The following is a 19651-nucleotide window of genomic DNA, read 5'->3' as shown; positions in this document are numbered from 1 at the left end:
AATTTCCCGGGTCCTCTTTTTTTCCCTTTTTGAAGATAGGGACCACATTGGCCCTCTTCCAGTCCTCCGGCACCTCACCAGAGCACCACGAGTGCTCATAGAGCCACGCCAGGGGTCCCTTGATGGGCGCCCCGCCCCCTGGTTCCCATTTTGGGACTGGAAGTCCTACCTCCTAACCCCTGACCTTTGCCACCTTGAAGTCCCTCCCTTTGCCCCTGGAAGTACTGCTTTTGGAGGGATTACCATCTTGGAGCTGGAAAAAAGACCTGATCACGTACGAAGTCAAACATCTACTACAATGTATGTTATTTCAAAAAATATTTTTGTCCTGATTTGTGTGTTTGAATAGTGTATATAGAGGCAATTGCATAATATCTCAAAAATACAGTCTTACTCTTGTATATTGTGTGGGGAAGGTGGTTGGGAGGGGTGTATGGTGGGGTGTTTATGGGATGGGTGGAGGGTTTGTGAGGGGGTGTCTGGGCAGGGTTTGTGGCTTGCTCAGGTGTAGCCGCCTAGCGGTGCTGGCTCCAGCGAGTTCCAGGAGCTCCATGTGGTGGCAAGGAGCAGAATCAGGTCAGCTCGCCTCTATTGCATGGGGTTCACATGCAGCGCCCAGCACTTGTGCACCACCAGGGTAAGCCCTATGCACTGGAGTCAGCTGCTCCAGGACATGCATGTGGCAGCAGGGAGCAGCGCCAAACAGTCAGCTCCATTGTGCTTCTCCCAGTGGTGCACAAGTGCCAGAAGATGTGAGCCCAATGCAACAGAGGCGGGCCAGCCTGGCTCCGTTCCATGCTGCCACTCTGCTCCTTGCTGCTGTGCAGCTCCCAGAACTGGCTGGAGCTGTATGCTGCTGGTGGCTGTGCTTGCACAAGCCACAAGAATCCCAAGGGCCTGCTGCTTGTGGCTGCTGCCAGGAGCAGGGGCTGTGCAAGGTGCAGGGAGTTCCCCACACTCCCTCACACAACCACAACCACACCCACACCCTGCCTACTTCCATGTTCTCCCCAGCAGCCTGACATTATCTTCCAAGAAGGGATTAGAAAGAGCCCAGCATCTCAGAGCAGCATCGGTCTCTCTCTTCTTCCTCCTTCTGTGGCACTTTTGCCCCTTTTGTCTCTAAAATACCAGTCCTTGGTAAGGAAATGATGGGGAGATACCCATAGAGTAGGGGTATCTCTGGAAGGGGAAAGAGATTACTCCCTCTGTAGCCCATCTCCCTCCAGGATGGGAGAGCAGGTGAAGACTCCCAGAAGTTGAGGTGAGAGGAATGGGGCTGGATGGGAGTCAGGGGACTGAACTGAGGAGGCTGGGGGTCTAGACTGATGTGGCAGAGCCCGTATGGGGACTGGGGAGGACCTGGGGGACAGGACTGACTTGGAAGTATTGCAGAATTAGTTTAATGGCTGGGAAGGCAATGTCGGGCAAGAGCAGCAGGGGCCATGATCACCTTCTCTACTCAGTTGGAAAGAATTGTTGCACATGCTCAGTTGGGCGGGGCCAGTTGAAAAATCAAGAGGCAGGCCGAAGTGCACAACATACTCGTGCCTTGCAAGGAAAACAAAATCTGCAATAATCTGGGGCCGCATCTCATGATTTATGGGGCTGTCATATTGTGGTAGCTGGCCCCTTAACATTTGGGAGAGAGAGGCAGCTCTAGACCTAAGAGGGCTAAAGGCAACACATCTGTCTCCTCACATCTGAGCGATGCTATTGCCTTTTTCTGTGGTCAAAGAGGGTGAGATCTCCTTACAGTTAGGCTTAGGCCTGGGCAGTTGCACTAATTGTACACCTGCCTCCTAGGGTGCCAGTGGGTCTCAGAATGAAGTCTGGCTTTGCCAGAGTCTGTTGTGGTATGTGCTGCATCTGACCTGCAGCTCAGGACTGCAAGCAGTCAGAGCTGGTAAGAGTCCCTGCAGCACCTGGTATCTGTTAATACTCATCAGATTGGTAGGTTGTGAAAGTCTATGGGGATGCTGGGTGTGTATGAAGTGGCTCCCTGCTGCTCTCCCTCCCATGGGAGAGGCCCTCTCAAATGTTATGATATTTAGGGTCTCTTCTTAAAGCACCAGCTCTTGGAATCAAATGTTGTGTGGGAACCTCAGTTTCATTAAGTACATTTATAGCCATACTGGCTGCAATGAAAAGCTCATGCAGGTGAATGGCATGCACCTTGAAGGCTCAGAAATCAGGAGGCAAAAAAAAATAGCCCGTCACTTATTGCTATAATTAAAAAGCATTATGATTTTTGGGGCCTGACATGCTTCTTTGACTACTTCAGGTTGGCCCAATGAGCATGTCAGGGAGGATAGCCAAGCTGGGGAAGCAACTACAGCCATATTGGACCCCTCCTTCCAGAACCAGCTGCAATGTGCTGCGCTCCTGTTCCTTGGAGGTGACCCTTGTCCCAGGGGTTTGTCTGTGAAGGGGCAGGGAAGGCCAGAGCCCTGTGTACTTGGACTCTAAAGTGTGTGTGGTGAGGGCAGGGCTTTGAGTGGGGAGGAGTCTCTTGGCCCTGCTCCCTCCTGTTCTCATTTACAAATGAAAGCCCTTCTGTCTCCTGAACCTGAGATAGGATTTACTCTGCTTTCCTTCTGCTTCTACCTGTTGTGTAATAAGGGATTTGAAGCCATTTGGCAGCTGCTAATCCCCAGAGCAAACCTCGGCAGACCTGCTGCTCTGTTAACCTGCTGCCCTTGAATGCATTTATGTGCATGCAGGGTATAAACAAGTGGTGAGTGTGGGGAGAAAGGCGGGTCACCTTTCTTGGAAGGTGGCCACTGGCCTCTCTTTTGTGCACAGCAGTGTTTATTTATAACAGTGAGGTAGGAGAAGTAGGCAGGGAACTAGGGACTCATAGGGACTCAGTGTAGCCCTCTCCCTGCAGGCCTGTTTGTAACAAGTACTTCAGGTCTTTCTGAGAAACTTGCTGTGCAGGAGAAGTAGGGCTCTGTCTCCAGCATCACATTTACTCTCTCTCCTAACTTCTAGCTGAGGATCTTCAGTGCTTTCAAAAGAAATCAACCAATCAAGTCCCTGTTTGGAAGTACAAACTCCACATCAACCGTGAAAGGGTGAACACAAGCCTGAGAGCTCCATGATCCTCACCTCTATGGCTGGAGGGGGCTGTTGGAAGGGGAGAGGGAGATGCAGGGAGAGTGGGACTGAGAACAGGCTCTCAGAAGGCCAGAAGAATGTCTGGGATTTACATGCTAGATATTAAGACCCTGTTAGCCTGGAGGGGTAACCTGGTCCAGAGGCTGAGTCAACAAAGACCCAGGTCATGTACATCCTAAGAAGCAGTCCAAGTGGTTGAAATGACAGGTTATTCCCCATAGGGGGCTCTGCCCTAGGAAAGTCTCACAACCTTCTGTTGAGATGGGGAAACTGAGGCACACACGAACTAGGGACTTGCAGAAGTTCATGTAGTGAGTTGGTTGTGGAGCCTATTTCTGACCCACAAGCCCATCCCTCAGCCTGTCTTTAAGTATAATATGATAGTAATATGTTAGTGCCTGGTGTGCAGGAGTAAGATGGATAAAAGCACTGGAGTAGGACCAACTATTACAAGAAGTGCAGCGCAAATGCATGGTGAGAGAAATCTGCCCTGAAGGGCTTTTAGTTTAAATAGAGAAGACAGACAAAGGAGTGGATGGAAACAAGAGACAGAGGGAGTTGCCCAAGATCACAGGGGAGGTCAGTCTGGAGCTTCAAGCTAGTGCTCGAAGCACCCACATGATGCTGCTTCCTGAGACACTGGCAGCAAAATTGAAGTACTTGGAGCAGGGAAAGAAGATAGAAGTCATGCCACTCCTATCTTAAATACCTCTGTTCAACACAGCAGTTGTTTTAATAGCACGCTGTCACACTCAAGTTTAAACTGAGAAGTGCGGAGAACTGGAGCTGTATCTAATTGAAGCTACCAGTGGGTGGGAAGGGAAATCTAATGACCTGCATTAGAATTAGTTCTTCACTCAGGGGTGTTTAGTGACAGGTGAGCAGGATCTTGATTTCAGGGCTATCTGAAAGCTGCTGTGCTCCCCACCATCCCACAGCCACCCCTGCTGCATAGTGGCTAGCTTGCCTCAAGCAGAAGAAAAAAAATCTTCATTTAGGTTTTCATATAGGGCCTTATATCCAAGTGCTGTCTTAGTTCCACCCTGCTTAGCTTGAGAGAATCCATGCAAGCTAGTTGGGCATGAGGTCTGCTGGAATAGCCCATGTGTCTAATACGTATGGAATCTTGGAACAGAGAAGAGGGAAATATCTGCTCCGTGTGGTCCCTGGAAGTTGTGACCCCGCAGCTGGAACTCAGAACAATACTGTGAAACCGTCAAGAGAAACCAGTTCTGACAGGCTTTCATCTATTCCCTTTCCAGGCAGTCCAAGATGATCCAAAACTAGGACCATCAGATGGTTTAGAAACCTTTCCAGGTTACCGCCTCCCTTAAATCTTTACTATGAGAGCAACATCCAGACTGCTAAAGCAGTGGGAGTGTGACAGTGCATCAATCCACAACCAGGTCACTTCCCTTTCTTTGCAGGATGCCATTGGTTAGCAAGCAAAAGTCACAGCATTGCTTCCAAATCGAGACCCCACAGCTGACTATAGTGACTGTGCCTGCTCTATTTTGGCTTCATTATAGTTAACTCATCTGTACAGCTGCACAAAGGCACAAACACAGAGAAACAGATGCTTGCAGCTGAAATGTCTTGGGGTCATTTTAAAAAGCACCCATGGTGCTGCCCTCTGCAGGCTTGGCTCGCCTATCAGCAAAGGCATTTCCACAAAGGTCAGACTGCCCTTCTCTCATCTTTAATCCTGGTATTGCTGTAGTGTCCAGAGACCCCAAGCAGGGCATCTTATACATGTGTAACTAAAATATGATCTCTGCCATAAACAGTCTTCAATGTAAGTGCAGCTGCTTGGCAAACCTTGCTTTGATCTGAACACCTTTGGATGTGTTTTAAATTTAAATGACCCCTTGGCTTGTGAGTTTTTCATCTGTTAACAAGATTTTGTTGATATGTAATTCACCCTGTGCCTTAAAGGGAGGTCTGCTGTAGGTTAGTCAAATAGTTTCTTTCTTTTGAGGCTTTCACCCAAGCTGTTTTGCTAGGAGTGCAGGCAGCCTCTCTTCTCTGGGAAGGGTCAGTATCTGTTGCATCAGAATTTGTTATTCATTCCTGACATTAAGTGCCAAACACTTAGGTCTGTGGGGAAAGGAAAGAAAATGGAGAAACTACAAGCTACCAGCCAAGGTCTGAGACTCGCACCTGTTCCTGTAGCACTGGGGAGGAAAATTACAGTGTACTGCTTGGGATAACTTTGATCTCGCAAGGGGGCCTGAGAAAAACTGGAGAAAACTAAACAAATTCAAGCACTTGTGCTTCTTCATTCCAGTCCTGCCCGCCCTTTCCTCTCTACCTCTCAATGAAACAATAAGAGATTTGTAGTCTTGGGGCACAATAAAACAATCAGCACACCAAGTACAACCCACCACCACAGAGCCAGAGAATCACACTGCTCCCCCAACCAGCGGAAGGGCAGCGGGAAGGGAGGCAAGGATACCTGGGCCACAATTTCTAAAAGACTTAAGATGATGCTTCTCAGGGAGAGTTGGTTTGGGAGGGAAGATGTTTGTTCTGAGAGGATTTACATGAAAACCCATCAGAGATTTTCCCCAGCTCTGGGGGAAGATTCTCACAAACTGCCATATCAAGGGATAAAAAAATAGACCAGCACCTTTTTAAGGAAGGAGAATCTATATCCCCAATGGTTCTGAGCTAGTGACTCAAATCAGCAGTCCCAACGACTAGGATTTTCCTTTTCTGAAGCTTCCTAAAGGGGAAATTCAGTAATTCGCTGGGAAAGTAGGTTGGTAAAAAAGTACACAAGCCTCTGGTTAAATGTTCTGCCCCCTTACAACATCAAGTTCAGTGGTCTTATTGCTGATTTACATCAGTATAAATACGGGGAGAATCCAGCCCTGTCTTTTGATACCCATGGCTGCTCACCCAGAAAATTTGCTACTCCATTCCCTCAGTTCCTTTCTCAAAGTGACACTCTGAATTCTGCTTCATCAGCCTTTTATGCATTAATAACCAGTTGTGCCACCCAAACTTCCACTGAGGACAGTGGGGTGGAGGATCTGACACATGCACAAGAGAGTTATCTGAGTTTCTGGACAAAGCAAATAATTTATCACAAGAGGGCACATTTACACAGAGCCTCCCTGGTCATCGGAGGCAAACTCATTTTTAACTAAGGGCTTAAGTCCATACCTCCCCCTCCAGCTGCACTGGTCTTCTGAGTAACTGCAAAGGACTGTATCCAGGACACCAAGGCAAAGAGCCCACAGCACCAAAGGCATCTTCTTTGAGATTTCTTCTCCCAACAAAGCAGAAGGGGGAATCAAATACAGTTGAGTAAATCCTTTCCCAACACCATGCTGGAATGTGCAAGAGGAATTAACGCCTGTAAGTCCCCATCATCCATCTCCCCTGTCCTCCTCCACAAACGTTTTCTGGATGCAAAGCGGGTTTTCCCTTCTCCTCGTCCTGAGTGATGCTGTAATTCAGAACAAGGGGAAAAGCAGCGGAGATGAAAGTGACCAAGATTCTCATAGTGAAACTGACTAATGTGTCCACTGATTGCTGGTCAGTTTCAACTAGGGTGGAGGGTGGAGGGGATGATTTGTGAGTCTCCAATCAGAAGGGGGTTCATAAACTTTCAGCCAATGAGAGACACGGGATGGATGAAGGCCAGCCTCCTTTTTCCCCATTAACAAGTAGTTTGAGAACAATGTAATGAAATAGGAAAAAAAAGTTAAAAAGCTGATTTGAAGAGATTCTTGGCCAGATGTTAAGAGTTTAAAACATGGGAAGTGAGACTGCTTTGCAAAGTGCTTGTGAAGGGGAGGGTTGGGCAGGGGGTTTAATTTTTGAGCAAGCTTTAGGGAAAACATTCTCTGAGGATGAAATGGTAAAAATATATTTAACTTGCAGCCTGTATTTGCATACATGCCTATGCCTGAGTAATTATTTTATCTTAGCTTCCTACTTGAGTTTTCTTACTTGTACCAGTCAGACCTCATTATTATCTTTGAAGTTGTCTAGTTATTTAATATTTCTCTGTTTCAGGGATTTCTGGATTATATAGTCTACAGGTGCATAGCATGTGTGTGCTTAAACAAACATGTACACGGGAGAATATTATATAATTGTGCCCATAAATATATGTAACCCAGTAAATGATGTGAAGTTCCTTAAACTGTTTCTTTTAAAAGATGTTAAGGAAATCTGATTTTTTGCATTTTCATTGTACAGAGCAGTAAGGCTTAGATATATTGGATGTTCAGGAGAAGTAGCATTAATATTCCCCAATAGTTTTTTTGGGTTTTTTTACTGGTGAGTTCATACTCATGGAAAACATGAGACCCCGATTACAAATTGCAAACAAAACCCTATCAGTAATGTCCATATGTTCATTATGAGAAATGCACTAACTTCAGTCAGTTGTTGCACATGGGATCTGTCCCCCACTTGTCAAATACTTATCTTGAAAAAGGATGAATATGAGAACTCTGTTTTTGAGGTGTGCTAAGTGGGAAACACCAGGTCTCTCAGATCTAATTGGGCTATTTGTATGAATTATAGATGGCATTTTACAACAGTAGTGGAGTGACATAAAAGACCAAACTTGGATGGCATTGCTCAGTTTTTACTCCATCCTTGCTCAGATGATGATATTAAAGGAGCTATGGCAGATCTTAAGAGTGAGTCTTGGGCTCTTACTATCTTATTTTGTAAGAGGAGTTTTCGCTTGGTCAGAACTCCAGGGTTTGGCTCAAAGTGTATTTTAGCCATCTCTTTTTAATATTTGCAGAGATCCAATAGAATTACATTACAGGTTTGTTTGGGGCTCTGAAAACAAGCTGCAACTGTGTTCCCATTCCCAAGTTGTTGCTGTTATTAGCCGGTTCATCAGAAGACCATAAAACTCTTTTTTTTTCCCAAAAGCTGCCTCTAATTATTTTATTTTTGCTTCAGACACTATTGTCCAAGAGCCACAAACCCTGCAATTAATTAAGTTTCCATTGGAGTGACAGCCCGCCAAAATGTTTGAAATAAACACGGGACAATTGCAATGCAATGATACAGGCCAGAGAACAAAGTCTCTGGAGAGAGGGTGGAGCAGAATGGAAATGAGGGATTGTAAATTTGGATGGAAGAAAGAAAGAGAGAAAGAAAGGGAAGGGGGGTTGGGGAAGGGGAATGGGGCTGCTATCTGGATTCAGAGCCCTCAGGCCATGAAATGACACTGAAAGAAGTCAATCTGCTGGAATCCATAGAAAATGAGTCCAGTCTGAAAGCACTGGCAAGGCCCATTATTAATGCTCCTGTCTGATAATAAACCAGCAGTAGCAGTAGTTTAAGGTGGAACAGGTCCCTGGCAAAAGCTTCAGAGCAGAAATTAGTAAAAAGAATGCTACTGAAGTATTTGATTAAGTTAGTATGCCAGCATGCTGGACGTGCTAGTGAGATGTTGCTTCTATCACAGGTCTGGATCTGACCTGCACAACAAACCCCTCAGTGGGAAAAACACATTTCTAATAATAGCTGATGATTGCTGCATTTTCCTATTTGTATGGCCCATATCCCCACAGCCTTTCAGCATCTCATTATTGTTAAAGGATTCTCAACTGCTCTGTGAAGGGGGAGAAATATTGTCCTCTCTTTTAAAGAGGAGGAATTGAGGTGTAGGGTAGATTGAATTTTTTGTTTAAGTTATAAAGGAAACATTGAGCTGAACCCAGGTCTCCTAGCCCCTAGTCTAGTGTTCTGTCCTTTAGTCCACCTTTCTTACCTATATCCTTCATCATTTCATTGGGCTCAAACCAGAAAGCTCAGATCCTGATCCAGATATTTCCATAGTCTTGGGCTGACCAATTTGGACTTAGATTCATCTCTGTTTAGGAATGGGATTATGTCCCTCTGGAAAATATGTTTGGCCAAGACTTAGCAGGTGCTGCTGGGTAAAGTCTTGTGTATATTAACACTATTGTTTGTCTTCCATCAGGTACATTTTGCAACAAATGTGTGACCACCTACTGGTTTAAGGCTGTTGCCATAGCTACTCCCTCCTCCACCATGACAGCAAGAATAGAACTTGGACCTCCTTCTTCAGAAGTACCAGCCTCCTACCACCTGCACTGAAAGTGAGTTCTCTGTGCAGTGTGAGGACTATGACATAGCAGTGAGTAGTTACGATTTCATCCTTTAGACGCTGGTTGAAGACACACATTCTGGCTTATATGTTGCAGTATTTTCATTGCAATTATATTCTATGCCATGTGTATTATAGCCTGTGTCCAGCAGGAAGTATTGAAAGCCACAAAATAACTAGGCTTAATATGTGCATATTTACACTGCTTCTTAATGTACCAGAGTTAAATAATGAGCTCTCATGTGATATGTGAAATCAGAGGGGCAAGAGCTAAGATGAGCAAATTCTGTGCCAGGCTACACACTGGTGCAAGTTTGTACAGTGCAGTGACATACTTTCATTGGTGTAAATGCTAGTGGGTACTTAACTAGAGTGGCTTAGAATGATGAGGCAGTTCTAGGGAAAGGAAACCTTTCCCTTGGTTCCCGTCACCCATGGGAGACATTTGTGGCCATGCCATGGATAAGACTGAGTAGCAGTTTCTGCACCAATCCCGTTTGTTCAGTGCATGTTTATGTCTTTTGTCTTACTTGGTGTTGCAGGAGGGCCTGGTGAGGCCTGGAATGCTGCTTGCAAGCGTGTTGTTGACAGCAGCCTCCCACCCCCTGCATTTATTCAGCTTAGCAGGTAGAAAGGGGAGATCATGAGCTCAGGGGTTGGATGAGGTGGTTGCTGCCCAGTTTTATGTTCCTCCTTCAGGTGTTTTATTTCTGACCATGCTGCGTCTTCCTGGAAGGACGTTTGCCCAGACTTCCGAAGTAAACACTGGCCCTGCTGCAATGTGATGAGACCACTGAGGCCCTTAAGCCTCCATTGTCTGAAAGTAATCCCCCTCCCCCGCCCTCCTCATTCGTTGCTGAGTCTCCCATTGTGTCCGCTATTCCCAGACGGCAGCCTGTAACCAGGGCTCTTTCATGAGATATTTAACCTCCAGCCCAGAGCTGACACAGCTGTGCTCTTCAGGGGCCAGGCAGCACTCTTACCTCCTGGCATTCCCCTCCTCACAAGCAGGGAGCTACCTTTATTTGGAAGCAGCCATGCAACAGGAGAAGTGGCTGCCACCGCCACCACAAACCCCCAGTATAATCATAACGTCCCGCCCATACCAGCACCACAATGGTCAGTACAAAAACTCTCCAGGCTGTTTCCCTCCTCTCATGTGATCCTAGCTTAGATTTTAATTTTCTGCTGGGATGGGGAGGTCCTGGGCATGTGAAGCCACCTGCCTTAGCCATATGCAGAAGCCTTGGAGACTAACTTCCTTGATGTGTGGATTTGGGATTGGGTTTGGGATGAGGGAGGGGTGTTCTGTTTTCCCTCTGGGCTGGATCCATTGTGATCTTAATTGATCAGTGCCCATATCTCTCTGAAACACATCCTTGTTGCCCCTATCCCTGACCAATGCATGGTCAGGTAGACTGGGGTCTAAACAATGAGTTTATAGCTAAAAGCTAAAGTAGGGGTGTCCTGCTTCTAAGCTCCCAGGTGCCACATACCATATGCCACCAGACATGCCCCATGGAAGCTCCTTCTCCCTCCCCCCACTGCTGTACTGTATACCCGTGTGGGCACTCTCCTCAACCCCAGCACAGCCCCAGATTCATCTTCAGCTCTGCGCTGTCTCACTGTCCTGCCTCCTGGGTTCAAGATGGGAAGTGGCAGCCAGAAGATGGAGAAGGGAACTGGGAGATGCCAGTTGCAGTTGCAGCCAGAGTGATGGGTGAAGCAGCAGTTGGTGAAAACCTGGGGGCCACACATGAGTGCCTCACAGGCTGCCAGTTGGACAGCCCTGTGCTAAGCATAGTCTTTAGAGGTGAGTGACTGTAGCTCTGCCACTGCTGTTATTACATGCATTACAGCAGCTCCTGGAGGTCTCAACTGAGGTGCAGTTGTGCTAGGCACTACATGAGTTTACAGGACAGGAGTCAGGACAGTCAACCAAGAAGGAAAAGAGTTACATGCCCCATTTTCTACATGGGGGCCTGAGGCACAGAGATGAAGTGACTTCTCTGAGGTCATGCAGGAAGCCTGTGGTAGAGCAGGGCCTGAACCAGAAGGCTCAACATTAGCTACCCTGTGGCTTAGCACACCTTTAGGCTTGTGCCCTTAGCCACATTGAGACGGTTTCCCCCAGTTTGCCTGGTGGGTTGGAGATTCAGCAGTTGTATTCCCAAATGGCTGCCAAGTGCCTTGAGATCTTCAGGCAGATGATGCAAGCAAGGTTCACCAACAGCCTAATGAAAACCAAGCTTTGTACCACACTGACTGTGGGCCCCAACTCTGACCTGAGAGCTTGGGGAATTGCCCTGTCTTGAACTGAGAAGGGAAACCAGTTTTTGATTGTTCAGCATTGAGTTCCCTTGTGCTCCTTGCTGCAGAGGCATTGCCTTTCCCTGGTTTGTTCTTCACGCTCAACTGAAGTCAGATTTGTGTTTTTCTTCTCTGAACCATTTCCTTAGCACCCAGCGTACAAGCACAAGTGCACCAGCCGCGAGAACTCCACTGCCATATGTGCTGAGAAAGCTGAGGCTGTCTGAACACAATAGCCACCTGGTCAGCTCTGGTCGATCTTTTAGAGAGGCACAGACAGCTGGAGTTATTCGGCTTGTCAAAGGAGAAACACAAGAGAAAGTGTTCAAAATATTGTTTACCAATCGTGAATAGACCGAACCACCCAGGAAAGCCAGCATCTGTCTGCAGGGTGGGAGGGGGCAAGCAAGCTATTTCCGCTGGAATGATCAGCCTCCATGTCTGGAGTCTGAAGTGAGAAGGAGCAGTATAATGCATTATTCACTAGCCTGGGAGCAGATGTCTTTCTGTAGGTGAGATGGTGGGGAGGCCTTCCACCCCAGCGGGGGAAGAAGCATGGGTATTGTTCAAGCATTCCGCTCCCAGAGTCCTCCAGATGTGCCGGATTTTCAGCCAGGCAGGGTGTGGAGGAGGCACAGGGCTGGGCCATGCTTGTTACATGCTTTTGGCACATGGGGGTGTGAATGAAGAGATGCAGAAAGCTTCTGTCACAACCATGACACACACTCACCGGCACTAGAAATAACTTACTGGGGGAACGCGTGACTGCTTTTTATCACCCAGAGTGCTTGGGCCTCAGAACTACCACAGCATTAGTAACATGAGGCCCTGATCTCTATTCAGCATTCCCTTTCCCTGGGACATCAAGAGTCCACTTGGTCAGCTCCCCTTCCACTCTCAAGGTGCTGCCATGTACTGGGCTTCTTTGGAAGCTGCATTGCTCTACAGTTCAGACAGTACTTTTTTCCTGGGCTGGGCTGTGCAAGAGGTCACTGGAGTGCTAGGATGGGCCTTTCTGGCTGTAACACTAATGACAGTTATAAGAGTAATATGCAAGTGTGCTGGCTGAAAAACAGAACATTATCTGTCTTACCACGTTGCTATTAGAAGTGACTTCAGGGAGTTACTCCAAATTACAAGGGGTCTAAGGAAAATGAGCCAGTTCTTCCTTTTTGCTCCAAAGCTACAACTTTCCATCTTTGTAAAGGATTTTTAACATTTTTCTGATGTCTGTAATATTAGAATTTACATTCATAAGACTGAACTGTATCACTCTAGGGGTCTGGCGCACACAAGTGTGGCTGATCTCTTTGAATGTTGATCAGTGTTTAAGAGGTGTATTTAGAAATGGCCAACCAGTTCCAGGAAGTCCTCTCCCTGATTTTACTTGGGCAAAAATCTCTTTGGCTTTCAGTAGGGCTTTTGTTGATCATAAATATGGATTAGCCAAGTATCCTAATGTACCAGCTTGGACCATGGCCTTTAAGCAGAGGGATCAGACAGTGCCCTGTCCTACCCCAGGAACTGCCAGACCTCCAACACTTTCCTGTCATAGACACCAGACACTACAAATGAGGTCTATATCCTTGTTCCTGTTTTGCAGGACAGAGCAGAGATGAAGGAACCCATCCAAGTCCTCTGGCACAGCAGAGCATAGAACCTGGGAGTCCCTGCTTACTGCTAGCAGGATGGACTTCTGTTTTAGCTGATGCTCACAGTCCAGCCCATTTGACAAAAATCTGCATTAATGAGGCAGCGTTATGTGATCTGGGACTAACTCCTGCACAAGTCCTAAGGAGATGGCTCCAGCAGGAAGGAATGTATTTGAAGGCAAGTGGATATGAATATTACATCAAGTTATCCCTTTGTGTATTCTCCAGATCTTCAAAGATAACTTGACTCTGAGTAACTCAAGCTCTGTTCAGAGGGACGTGTTCCTCTCAGGAGACCCAAAATGTGTGGGAGCTGAGAGAAGGCAGCTTTCAGCCATGCCCTGAGAGGTAATGGGCATTGTACATTAGCAGCTAAGTGTAATGCTCCCACACATCCTTTTCTTTAAGGCAGAATCTTGCATTTAGAGTTCTGTAGTTCCCTTTGATGTTTTTTTTAAAAATCATGTTCATTATTGATGAGGAGGCTGAATAGAGTCCTCTACTCTTTTCTGTTTCTATCATCTAATATTTACTGAGTCTTCACTAATAACTCCTTGACTTGTGTCTCTGGTACCTGAGATTCCCAAGAGGTCTCTCATGTACACGCTAACCAGTTGAGGACTGCTTAGCTTCTGAAACAGGATGAGAGCAGGTGCTGTCGGTCTAGTGAGGCTGCAGGTATTGATGTCAAAGTGAATTAGAATGGTAATGGAGGATAGTAGAATAGTAATATGTGGGAGGCCAACCCTCCTGCTTCAGAGCTTAAGGCAACCACTCAGTAGTGTGGATTAGGAGAAGACTTTCTGAGGGATATGTTATCCCATAACTCCCTACAGCAGAATTTCATGCCCTTCCACAAAAGCAACTGGTGCTTAAGCTGTGGAAACAGGTACTAGGCTAGATGAACCCTGCCCCAATCTGGTGTTGGCAGTTCTGATGTTCTTGTGAGCCTTGTCAAGAGGAGTGTCTCGAGCTCAGTACAGCTCGGTTATACTGAGGAAAAGATCATGAAAAGATCTTAGATGTCTGACTTATTTGAGAAAACAGCAGTTCATCAATAATTGGTCCAAGCAGACCCTGGTTTTTTTCCAGGAATAATTTTACTCCCGTCTCCTTGGCAAAGGCTGATCAAACGAAGTGATGGCCTGGATGGTGGTCATGGGCTGATAGCAGAAAGATGGCTGTCTTCATGCAGCAAGATGCCACAGATGAACGTGCAGGAGGAGTGTGATGTCAAAGGACCTCCGCACAGTCACTTACAGCAATCAAGGACGGGTACATTTTTAACAGATGCAAGGAATGCACTGAGTTCAGGACCATTGAGTCTTCTGCTTCAGGACATAAGGTTTCGTGTTCAGGAAGAGAATGTTCCTATCCTGACATGGGTGTGCTGAGACAAATTCATCTGTGGTGTAATTCTGTGAAAACCCACGGAGTTGCAGCAGGATTTAATTTGATTCATGGGGTTGTGTTCTTTTAGCCTTTCTCAGAAGGGTAAGGATTTTTGCCATCACCAGAGGAAAGATAATGGACAGCATCAGAAAGAAGGGCATGTGAGGAGAAAAACAGTGTTTTTGTTTTGTTGAAATGCACTGAACCAGGGAACTTTTTTGGAAGGGACTAAGTGAACAGTGGTCTATGTATCTAGCTAAAATGCCTTCCCTTTGAAACCAAGGGGAGACAAAACTGTGTGCTTTCTACATAGAGAGGTAAATGCAGAGCTCTCTGGAGCAGCTGCCCGCTCCCTACCACCATCCCTATCCAGGACAAGCCTACTCGTTCTGTGAGAAGGGGCTAGTTTAGGTGCCATCCGTGGTGCTTCCCAATTCCTTGCTGTTGGAGAGCTTTGAGATGTTCCTATCAGGCCCAACTCCAGCTGGGTCTGAACAGGCTGGAAGGCATGGCTGTGTCTCTCTGGAAATGTGGAGTGGGCTTTGTTTTCAGTACTAACTGCTCAGAAATAGCTGTTGCTCCACTGCTGGGTAGGCATCCACATGGCCTCAGTTCAAGAGGGGAAGCAGCTGCTTTGGCATCTTGTTATTCAGTGCCCAAGAGAGCTCCTAACATGCACTGTGTAGTGGTGACAGGCACAGGCCAGGCACCTTCATTGTTTCCACTATGGGAACACTTCAAATTACGTAAAATGGACGGTGGTTGCAACATTGCTCTGAGGTGAATCAACCTTAGGGTCTAAATGGCCAGTGAAAGGGGCTGGGGAGTCTGAAGCCCCTTACGTGCTCTCATAGCAGGGTTAGCATCAGGAGACCCTCTGGGTTGTGATCTGGAAGGGCTGTCTCTAGGAGAGAAGGCCTGGGTTCAATCTCTGCAGCCCATTCAGCACTTGGCCCTCTGATTGCTGCCCATTGGGATCTGCATGGTGAGACTCCCCACCTCATGTTATCCAGGCCATTCGCCATGTCACTACCTGATGGCGTGCACTGCCATCATAGGGGATCTAACCATCATGAGCAAAAGGCTCTGTAGACTCCCAGCCCCAGAAGCCAATTCCTAGCCCTTCTGGTGGCTGAGAGCATGGTTGTGGACAGTGGCATTTCTGAATTTGCTGTCAGATTCAAACAGTAGCCCTAGGTGTGGAATTCCCCACTCCATTTTATTTGGGTGTTAAATTTGAAACCTAATTAGGAGTTTTCCAGTGTCAACATTGTTAGCTAAGGCTTTTTGATTCCCGTGCCATAAACAAGCAGCCAGGTTGGAGCTGAAAGGCTCTTCCTTGTGAGGGAGGTTGTAAGACCCAAGCAGCAGATGATCCTATGGGATATTCTGGGCAGTGAGGTAGGTTTGGCTGTGGGCCTCAGGCTCAGTTACTGGAGTTTAGGGGAGTTCTGTATGATCCAGCAACTGGAATAGCTGCCTAGTATACTTCTGCACTTAGGCTCTGAGCCCCTTAGGCTGGGCATCACACACATAATGAGAGACGGCACCTGCTTGGAAGGGCTTGCAGGTTAAATAGGTAGGACAGACATGTGGCAGGGAGAAAAATGATCAATCCATTTTACAGAAGGGAAATTGAGACAGAGAGACAAAGTGGTAGGTCAGGCAGGGAACTTTTATCAGCCCCGGGGACCAGTCCTGTGCTTTGGAACATAGGAAAGAAACTGGAAGTTGGTGCTGTTATCACATCCAGCAACATGCTGTATAAAAGCAGTGATACAGCTCTTTTCTTTCCTGGCTCTTTGGATGATTTGTTTGTTTGAAGAAGCTCTTTTCTTCCTTCCAGGAGTCCACTCATGGGGCTTGGAGGGAGCTTGACTCAAGCAACAATAAACCTGTAGAGCCATTGGTGTAGCATTCCAGAACCCTTCACCCCCTCAGCCCACCATCCCCTGTTTCAGGGGAAGCAAGAACTGAATGGGGAAGAGGGCTAGAGCTCCCATGCAGAGGCCTAACTGCAGGCTTGAGAGGGACTGTAGTTATGACCATTAGTTTCACAGAGATGACTGGTATACTTTACAAGAGAGTGAAGTGTATAGGATCTTGACTGGGGCCTAAGTTTAGCTTAACAAGGCCTCCAAGTTAAAGTAACCATGCTGAGAAGAGTTTGCCCCACAGTCCTTCATTATTATGCAGCTTCCTAGAGAGCTGCTGCAGCAAAGGAGGAATGGGCAAGTAGCTCTCAACCTTTCTGGACTCACTGCACCCCTCATTAGAATCAGGCACCCATCCCTACTTTTTGTGAAATGAGTGGTACCTGATTTCAAAATCTAATTGATAATTACAGTGCACCCTTCCTCGTTTAGGGGTCTAGTAGTGAGAATGGCGGATTGTCCAGGCAAGGGCAAGCCTAGGTCTGCACTTATCTGCTTAGTTTATTGACTTATTTCCTAACACCTCATATCTCATGGCCCCTTTCAGAAGATCTGGCAGCATCCCAGGATGCTTCAGCACCCTGGTTGAGAATCACTGAGTTAGGGCAACCTGGGACTCAGAGGAGCCGTATTCAACTCTCTGCTCTGCTACATGTTCTTTTTGTGCTCCTCAGTGAGCACATGTACAAATAATTTGTGAGCAGTTTACTCTCGAGTAAACTCTCCTGGGCACATGTCTACACATGCAGGGAGGTTGGAACAAATTTGACGGTCCTAGTGGAAGACTGCATCTGCTCCCTGTGGCCCTGCAACAGGTCCCTGCAGTAGTCAGGCAGAGCTTTAGGCTCCCCCTAGGAGCTAGCCCAGGGGCCAGGAGTCAGCCATCTCCTGGCAGGCTGTGGGACATTGCTCCCTGCCCTGGGAGCTGCCTGCTGCCAGGGCAGGCTCTGCCATTGGAACCTGGGTGAGGACAATATCCCTGTGCCCCGGCAGTAAGGAGCTCCTAGCCCAGAGGCGGGCAATTATTTTGGGCAGAGGGCTGCTTACTGAGTTTTGGCAAGCCATTGAGGGCCTCATGACAGGAAGCCAGAGGCAGATAAATATTAATTATCTAAATTTTTTTAGGGGCCCCACAGGCCTGATAGAATGGCCTGGCAGGCTGCATCTGGCCTGTGGGCTGCATTTTGCGCACCCCTGCCCTATGATCGCAGGGGCCTGGACTGGAAGATCCTTATCTCCCAGCCTGAGCCCTGCAGTTGGGGATCCCAGGCTGGGAGATCTTTCTCTCCCAGCACCAGCTCTATGGTCACAGGGCTGGCACTGGGAGATCCTTCTCTCCCAGCCCAAGTCCTGCAATGATAGGGCTGGTTCCCTCCCGCTTGAAAATTGGGGATTTTTTTTTATCCGAGAAAACCAGGATCACTGGAGATAAGGATCTCCCAGCTCTGGCCCTGTGATTGTGGACCCTGCTGCTGGCAGGGACACATTGTCCCTACTTGGGCTCCAGTGGCGGAGCCTGCCCCAACAGCAGGCAGCTCCTAGGGGCAGGGAACAATCTTCCACCCCCACTACCTAAGAGCACATTGGGTGACCATCCCAACAAGAAGCAAGGGGGGCAAGAGTGCCCGAAAGCCCCCCTGGCTCACCAAGGGTGTCCGGGAATGCCTGATTGCCAAAAAGGCGGCATATACCCGGTAGAAGGGGGGTGCTATCTCCAAAGAGGAGTATACCTTCTCTGCTCGGGCCTGTAGGGGGGCTGTCAAGAAAGCTAAGGCGGACATATTGCTGGGACTAGCGTCCAAAATCAAAGATAATAAAAAGTCCTTTTTCAAATATATAGGGAGGATGAAGAAAGCACAGGGAAATGTGGGGCCCCTGCAAGATTCTCTGGGCAATCTGGTGGTTGTGCCAGAGGAGAAAGCAGACCTCTTTAACCAGTTCTTCACCTCTGTTTTCTTGTGCAGGGACCAGGACTTCCCCACCGTGATGCAAGATGGACTCAAGGGGAACGCCTCCAGACCTCAGGTTGGGGAGGACCGGGTTAGAGGGCTTCTGGAGGGGCTCTTCATGTTCAGATCAGCGGGTCCAGATGCTCTCCACCCCAGGGTGTTGAGGGAGCTAGCAGGGGTTATTGCAGGGCCCTTGGCATGGCTTTACGAATGCTCGTGGTGCTCGGGCCAGGTGCCAGATGATTGGAAGATAGCCAACGTGGTCCTCATCTTTAAAAAAGGGAGGAGGGAGGACCCGGGCAACTATAGGCCCCGTCAGTTTTACCTCAATCCTAGGGAAACTCTTTGAGAAGATCATCATGGAGCACATCTGCGATGGGCCAGCTTCAGGGATGATGCTTAAGGGCAACCTGATTGCCTTTTAAGATCGGGTCACAAAAGCATAGGATGCAGGTGTTACCATGGACGTAGTCTTTCTGGACTTCAGCAAGGCCTTTGACACTGTTTGCCACCCCGTTCTCATTAAAAAACTAGGCGACTGTGGCATTGATGCCTACACAGTCAGATGGATTGCAGATTGGCTGAGGGGTCGTACTCAGAGGGTGGTGGTGGACGGGTCATATTCGACCTGGGGAGAAGTGGGCAGCAGAGTCCCCCAGGGCTTGGTCCTTGGGCCCACACTGTTCAATTTCTTCATCAGCGATTTGGATGACGGGGTGAAAAGCACCCCGTTTAAATTTGCTGATGATACCAAAATTTGGTTTGAGGCGAGCACGCTAGTAGGGAGGGAAAGACTGCAGCAAGACAGGGGTGGGCTAGCAAAAACAGGATGCGCTTCAATACTGACAAGTCCAGGGTGCTGCGCTTGGGCAGTAGTAACCAGCAGCACACTTGTAGGATGGGAAACTCCCTTCTTGAGATCACAGAGGCAAAAGGGATCTTGGAGTCATTATTGACTCCAAGATGAACATGGGCCGACAATGCGCCCCACTTCAGGAGGGATGTGGACAACATTGAGAGGGTCCAGAGGAGGGCCACCCGCATGATCCGGGGACAACAGGGCAGATCCTACAACGAGAGACTGCGGGACCTGAAATTGTTCAGCCTTCACAAGAGAAGGCTGAGGGGGAACCTGGTGACTGTCTATAAACTCACTAGGGGGGACCAGAAGGGTTTGGGAGA

At 47.8% G+C, this 19651-nt stretch overlaps 2 protein-coding genes across 4 annotated transcripts in view; one reads left to right on the top strand and one right to left on the bottom strand.

Annotated features, from left to right (window-relative positions):
• Nucleotides 1–6658, bottom strand: part of METRN (meteorin, glial cell differentiation regulator) — a 52585-nt gene extending 45927 nt beyond the window's left edge. For both annotated transcript variants that reach the window (XM_019539862.1, XM_019539861.1), the window contains exon 1: nt 6289–6658. In XM_019539862.1, coding sequence (XP_019395407.1) covers nt 6289–6377 — 89 coding nt within the window. In that variant the 5' untranslated portion in view covers nt 6378–6658. The remainder of the gene's footprint in view (nt 1–6288) is intronic.
• FBXL16 (F-box and leucine rich repeat protein 16) overlaps nt 1–19651 on the top strand; it is a 198848-nt gene that overhangs the window by 47594 nt on the left and 131603 nt on the right. The window contains exons 3-4 of one of the 2 annotated variants that reach the window (XM_019539860.1): nt 2285–2398; nt 9086–9224. The gene's annotated coding sequence lies outside the window, so the exon portion shown is untranslated. The remainder of the gene's footprint in view (nt 1–2284; nt 2399–9085; nt 9225–19651) is intronic. The other variant, XM_019539858.1, reaches the window with a different exon arrangement.

Source organism: Crocodylus porosus, unplaced genomic scaffold (assembly GCF_001723895.1).
Source record: "Crocodylus porosus isolate Cpor-Errol unplaced genomic scaffold, CroPor_comp1, whole genome shotgun sequence".
NCBI classification, from domain to species: Eukaryota; Metazoa; Chordata; order Crocodylia; family Crocodylidae; genus Crocodylus; species Crocodylus porosus.
This window is presented reverse-complemented; position numbering and strand designations above follow the sequence as displayed.